Raw genomic sequence first — 6,806 nt, 5'->3', positions numbered from 1 at the left:
AGACTGTAGTCTCTGTGAGCTGCTTTACCGACTCACCACCATTTCATTTTCATCGTCCTTTCGTTGAAAGACACTAATACCACATTTTACGGAGTGAACATGGAACCCTGTAGGTGCAATGGCCCCTAGATTTGAAGTGCCTGTGTTTTATTAGAACATTCTTACCTACAGAGTTTTTGTGTCAGTGACCTTAACATCTGTTGATAGATTAATCAGAAGGGTGTTCTTTCACTGTTGTAGAAAAGATTCTTTCTAGATGCAAAAAAGCTAAATGACTTGTCTGAATTTCACAACAAGCTGAGAGGGGGAACCCCAGACAGAAACATCTCTACCACAGACTCGGTTCACCAAAAGCCCCACGACAGACTGTCAGCACTCAGGTAGCCACCTCAAGTCCAGTCCTGGACAGCAGCCCGTTTTAGCGCAGTGTTTCTGGTGTGGTTGAGTGGGTGAAGCACAGAAAGGGAGGCTGACACCATTGTTTCTAGGTCATTTCCAGTCTTGCTGTGTGACACAGTTTTCTAGCTGGATAATTATTTGCTCTTGAAAGTGAAAGTACCCATTTAAAGACAAAGTCATAGAAACACAACAGGATTCTGGTAACGTAGGTAAACGAGCATACACGAATAGACTCAGTTTTGGGGTCTCAAGCTCTATCTTATTCTGTTAAGGCAAAACAGTAGATGCATAAAAGGGTGTAAAAAAACAAAACAGGGTGAGGTTCATTTACTTTAAAGAACACTGCTTAAGCAATAATCAGTATTCCCATGCTGTCCAATAGGCATAGAATTACCGATGATATGTGGGGTAGAGATCAAAGAGTGATATATGGTATTATTCTCTCTCTCCTCCCTTCCTTTTTGTCTCTTTCTTTCTTTCTTTCTTTCTTTCTTTTTCTTTTCTTTTCTTTTCTTTCCTTTTCTTTTCTTTTCTTTTCTTTTCTTTTCTCTTTTTTGCCATCAGGGTTATGGTTGGGGCTCAGTGTCTGTGCAATGAATCCATTGTTCCCAATTATCATTTTTCTCCTTTTTTTGGTAGGACAGAGAGAAATTGATAAGAGATGAAGAGGAGAGAGAGAAAGAGAGAGAGAGAGAGAGAGACAGAGACAGCTGCTCCACTGCTCTACCCTTTGTGAAGCTTCCCTCTTGCAAGTGGGAGCCAGGGTTTTGAACCTGGATCCTCGCAGATAGATGGACATGTGTGTGCTCAACTGAGTGGACCGCCATCCGACCCCCCTGCTCTATAGTTTTTCATGTCATCTGATTTTTAAAATCAGTCTTGATTCATAAATGACAAGGAGTGGACATGATAATCATCAGATAGACATTTTGGGCAATTGAATTCTTCATATGAAGGATACAGTCTTGCATCTTCCTCTGTCTCCTGTCCAAATTTATTTTCATGAAGTGACCTTTGGTATCAACTTATTTTTATAATAAAATGCTTCCTGAGTTTTTAGTTTAAATCGAAGTGGCCTTTTCTGTCAGATGTGGTATTTATAAAAGTTACCTTGATGAGAAGCCTTGGAATTCTGTGCAAATAACTCGGACAGGCTCTTAGTGATAACATTTGTCTAGGACTTGTATGGCTTTATCTGGTGCTTGTTTGCACTGGGTCTATGACCCTGACCTGTGAATACTCAGAGGGCTTCACATTTTGTTGATGAGAGCAGTGTAGAAGCAGGTGCCTTGGCATGGATCTGGGCATATACTGTGCCCCCTTACGTTCCTTTTAAAAGGAAGTTAAAGAGGGGGACCTAACTGGTTCTTTAAATTGCCTGAGGTCACATAGCAAATATGCCGTCATGCTCAGAAATGAACTTGCTTCTTGACCCCAAATTTCCATATGCTTGCCATCATCTCATTGCTACTTTTCTTGAGTTTTTAAAAAGGTCAACTCAAAAATATTCATTTTTCTTACTAGAGGTGAAATTCACACAGTACACATTAGCCCTTCCCTTCCCTTCGCTTCCCTTCTCTCCCCTCCCCTCCCCTCCCCTTCCCTTCTCTCCCCCCTCCCCTTCTCTCCCCTCCCCTTCTCTCCCCTCCCCTTTTCTCCCCTCCCCTCCCCTTCTCTCCTCTCCCCTCCCCTTCCCTTCTCTCCCCTCCCCTCCTCTTCCCTCCCCTCCCCTCCCCTTCTCTCCCCTCCCCTCCCCTCCCCTTCTCTCCCCTCCCCTCCCCTTCTCTCCCCTCCCCTCCCCTTCTCTCCCGTCCCCTTCTCTCCCCTCCCCTCCCCTTCTCTCCCCTCCCCTCCCCTCCTCTCCCCTCCCCTCCCCTCCCCTCCCCTTTTCTCCACTCCCCTCCCCTTCTCTCCCCTCCCCTCCCCTTCTCTCCCCTCCCCTTTTCTCCCCTCCCCTCCCCTTCTCTCCTCTCCCCTCCCCTTCCCTTCTCTCCCCTCCCCTCCTCTCCTCTCCCCTCCCCTCCCCTCCCCTTCTCTCCCCTCCCCTCCCCTTCTCTCCCCTCCCCTTTTCTCCCCTCCCCTCCCCTTCTCTCCTCTCCCCTCCCCTTCCCTTCTCTCCCCTCCCCTTCTCTCCACTCCCCTCCCCTTCTCTCCCCTCCCCTCCCCTCCTCTCCCCTCCCCTCCCCTCCCCTTTTCTCCACTCCCCTCCCCTTCTCTCCCCTCCCCTCCCCTTCTCTCCCCTCCCTTCCCCTCCTCTCCCCTCCCCTCCCCTCCTCTCCCCTCCCCTCCCCTCCTCTCCCCTCCCCTCCCCTCCTCTCCCCTCCCCTTTTCTCCACTCCCCTCCCCTTCTCTCCCCTCCCCTCCCCTTCTCTCCACTCCCCTCCCCTTCTCTCCCCTCCCCTTCCCTTCTCTCCCCTCCCCTCCCCTTCTCTCCCCTTCTCTCCCCTCCCCTTCCCTTCCTTTTCTTTCTCTTTTCTTTCCTTTTTTTTTTTTTTTTAATTGCCATCAGCAGCATTACTGGGACTTGGTGCTGAGCACCATGAATCCACTGGCTCCCAGTGACTATTTATTCTTCCTTCCTTCCTTCTTTATTTGATAGGACAAAGAAAAATTGAGAGAACTAGGTGACAGAGAGAGAGAAAAAGACACCTGCAGACCTGTTTCACCTCTTGTGACGTGGCCCCACTGTAAGTGAGGAATGGGGGCTTGAACCTGGGTCCTTGTATATAAGATGTCTGTGTGTGCGCCACTGACAGGCCCCCTAAATCATAATTTTAAAGTGTGCATTTCAGTGGCATTTTACACTCACAGTGTTCTATAGTCATCACCTCTGATGAGTTCAGAAGTGTTTTCTTTCTTCCTTCCTTTCTTCCTTCCTTCCTTCCTTCCTTTCTTTCTTTCTTTCTTTCTTTCTTTCTTTCTTTCTTTCTTTCTTTCTTTTTAGAAACATTTTCATCATTCCCAAATGAGACCCCATAACCAGCACTAGTCACCCCTTTCCCTTCTTTCCTCAGCTTCTGGTCATGGTCAGTTTTCGCTTTTGTCTCCATGCATCTGTTATTCTAGGTATCTCGTGTGAATGGACTTCTCCAATCTGGAACATTCAATTCAATCGATGAAGATAGTTACAAATAACTCTGACAGGCTCTTAGTGATAACATTTGTCTTGGAGAGCTTATGAAAAAAAAACTTTATTTCTTAGAGTTCTGGAGACTGGGAATTCCAAGCTTAATGACTGGGTAGTTTTGATGTTTGGCGAGTTGCTTGCTGGTTCATAAATGACAGACTTTTCACCATGTCCTTGCATGGCACAATGAAGCTCTCTGGACATCAAAACCTTCCCAACACTCTAGCTACTACCATATTGGGGATGTATAGGATTTCATTAACAGATTCTGTGAGTATTCCATCCTGACTTCCCCAGGCAGATCACGTCTCATCAGTGTGTTCCGAAGTCTCACCTCTCAAGAGCCCTACCCCACCAGGGAAAGACAGAAACAGGCTGGGGGGGGGGTGAGGATCCACCTGCCAATGTCCATGTCCAGTGGAGAAGCAATTACAGAAGCCAGAACTCCCACCTTCTGCTCCCCAGAAAGAATTTTGGTCCATACTTCCAGTGGGGGAGAAATGACAGAGGGAAGATGACCAGAGGGCTCTGAATGCCAACTCCATCAGGACCAGGAGCGAGAAGAGGAAAAAGGGAGGGACATTTGGATGTAGTACATGTGACTTGTGTAGTAAACCGTGTGACTTAGAAAGGAAGAGACGATGATACCATAGGAAAAAAATGGGCAGAAATCTACAAATATAGACAGATGTAGAAATAATAGTTCACCCATATCTGCAACCTCATGAGAACTGCTGTAGCTTCCAATGGAGGGATTGGAGAATCAGAACTCTGCTGGTGGGAATGATATGGAGTTGTACCCTTGTTATCTTGTAATTTTGTAACTCAAGATTAAATCACCAATAATAATTAAAAGAAAAGAAGAATAGGGAAGTTTCCAATGGAGGGGATGGGGCACAGAACTCTGGTGATGAGAACTGTGTGGAATTGTACTCCTGTTGTTTTATAATCTCGTAAATCATTATTGAATCGCTAATAAAATAAAAAAAGAAATAGTGCCATGGAATGAACCCAGGGTCTCATGCATGTGCTTCAATGCTACCTTCCTTGCCCAGCTTTTTTTATTTTGAGGTTGATATCAACAGAGAAGAGAGAGACCACAGCACCATCTCACCACTCATGAAATTCTCTTGATGCTGTTCACAGTCCTCCTCTGTAGCAATTGGGATTTGTCCTGGGGCTCCAAGAATGATGAAGTGTGAGCTCTCCCTGCTGAGTTATCTCTGGAGTTCCCTACATGAAGATTCTGATGGGACAGAAACATTCTGGAATCTTCATCAGAAGATTCTGATGGGACAGAAACACTCTGGGGAGATAGCATAATGATTATGTGCTCGATGGCCTCTTGTATCAGATCCCTTTCACTTGGCATGCTTTTTCAAGATGGACTGATATTGTGCTGCCAGTCCTTCGTTACTTTTAGGACAGAATTATATATTCGATAGTAGGGATGTTCTGTTTATCTGTTCATCAGCTGAAGCCAGCTTTTGACTATCATAAAAAGTGCTGCTAAGAGTACTGTTTGGATGTTTGCGTAATTTTATTTACAGTTTTTGGCTTACGTAGTTAAATGAGGATGTCCGGCATTTACAGTAATTCTGTGTTTAACTCTTTTATTGACTCACCATTGGTTTTAACATCGGGTAGTTCTCAGGTGTGTGAGCATTACTGCAAATCAACATGTGAATCCCCTTTGATCTGATTTATACCTCACTTTTAACTTTTTACATTGGGCCTTTTTTTTGACCACCGGAGCACAGCTCAGCTTGGGTCTATGGTGGTATAGGGGATTGAAGCTGGGACTTTGAAACCTCAGGCATGAGAGGCTGTTTGCATAACCAGTATGCTATCTCCCCTGCCCTTAACTTTTTAAAAATATATTTTATTTAAATGAGAGAGATACAGAGAGAAATTTACACAGAGAGAGGCCAGAGCATTGATCAGCTCTGACTTATGGTGGTGCTAGAATTGAACCTGGAAATTGGGAGCCTTAGGCATGAAAGGCTTTTTGCAGAACCATTCTGCTATCTCCCCCAGCCCATTGTGAACTTTATTTTTTAACCACTAAACTGTTTTCCATAGTTACCATACTTTTCCACATTCCCATCAACAATGGTTCCCTACATCCTTCCTTGCCAATGCTTGTTATTGGATTTTTCAATGAAACTGTGATAAGCATTCCAGTGGGCATCAACTAGTATCTCCTTGTGGTTTTTATTTACATGTCCTTGATAAAATATTCATATTTTAATGCATAGAATTAATTGGAAAGTGGGATTTGTTAAGACAAAACCAGTATCAAAATGATTGACTTCCTCTGTATCCAGAAGATCACTGAAGGCTGGCTTAGAATCACCCTGAGGGTATTTGTTTCTGGGTTGCAAACAGAGAGATATTGCTTTGGGAGCAGAGAAATGTATGCAGCTAGCAGCACAATCATACCCCCTAGTTTTAAGAAATTTTAATGTTATACAAGCTAATGAAGAAAAAAAAAAAAAGAAATGATCGCATGTTTTTGTTTTCCTAACCTGTCAAAAAAATACTTAGTTCTTTGCATTTCAAAGCTTTCTTTGTAGAACTCTTTCATGTCTTAATGGTCTATTCATTTATTTTTGCAGTGTGAGCGAAGACACTCAGGATGGCTCAGGGACCTGGGGATCAGAAAGCAGTGGGGATTGCTGACCCAGAGGACAGTTCTCCAAATATGATAGTCTACCACAAAGTAAGGCATTGGGTTCAGTGTTGGGGCTGAGGGTGTGTGTGTGTATGTGTGTGTGTGTGTGTGTGTGTGTGTGTGTTTACCTTTCTGGAGGCCTGATGGATGACTGACAGTTGAACAAATGTTTACTTCCTAAACTGCCTTATATGATAGATGAGTGCTTTTTCTTGTCACAGCCTCTGACTCTTCCAGTTTTAAAATTCAATGAAGCTAGGTGTTACCATACTTGGTAATGATCCTTTGAAAGATTGTATGGGATTGATTTAGTTTGCTTTAGATTTAAAAAGTACCTCAACAATGTAGGATGGTGATACATTGTTCTTACCCACCTCCCCTTTTGTGGAAAAGCCTGGCTGTAACATTTGTTCACCAAACTGATGGTTTATATGAAGTCTGCTCTTGGTGTTGTGGGAGATACAGAGATAGTCGATATTAACTACCAGAGTTGTGAGACATACACAAAAAACTGTTGGAGTCTACATGCTAGCTTGCACAATAGAAATGCAGAGAGAATGTTACATAATTTCAGAAGAGTCAGCTTTTATTTCTTGCTTCCCAGTG

At 44.2% G+C, this 6,806-nt stretch overlaps 1 protein-coding gene across 7 annotated transcripts in view; it reads left to right on the top strand.

The window, feature by feature from the left end:
- Positions 1 to 6,122: 6,122 nt before the first annotated feature.
- RGS6 (regulator of G protein signaling 6) overlaps positions 6,123 to 6,806 on the top strand; it is a 461,089-nt gene continuing 460,405 nt past the window's right edge. For 5 of the 7 annotated variants that reach the window (XR_009545392.1, XM_060175535.1, XM_060175533.1 and 2 more), the window contains exon 1: positions 6,141 to 6,248. Coding sequence is in view for 6 of the 7 variants with exons in the window: in XM_060175535.1 (XP_060031518.1) it covers positions 6,165 to 6,248 (84 nt within the window). In the remaining variant the exon portion in view is untranslated. Of the gene's footprint in view, positions 6,249 to 6,806 lie in introns of all 7 variants that reach the window. The other 2 variants (XM_007528431.2, XM_007528430.2) reach the window with 1 other exon arrangement.

Source organism: Erinaceus europaeus, chromosome 16, assembly GCF_950295315.1.
Source record: "Erinaceus europaeus chromosome 16, mEriEur2.1, whole genome shotgun sequence".
NCBI lineage: Eukaryota > Metazoa > Chordata > Mammalia > Eulipotyphla > Erinaceidae > Erinaceus > Erinaceus europaeus.
Note: the sequence above shows the minus strand (reverse complement) of the source record. Positions and strands in the feature narration are given on the sequence as shown.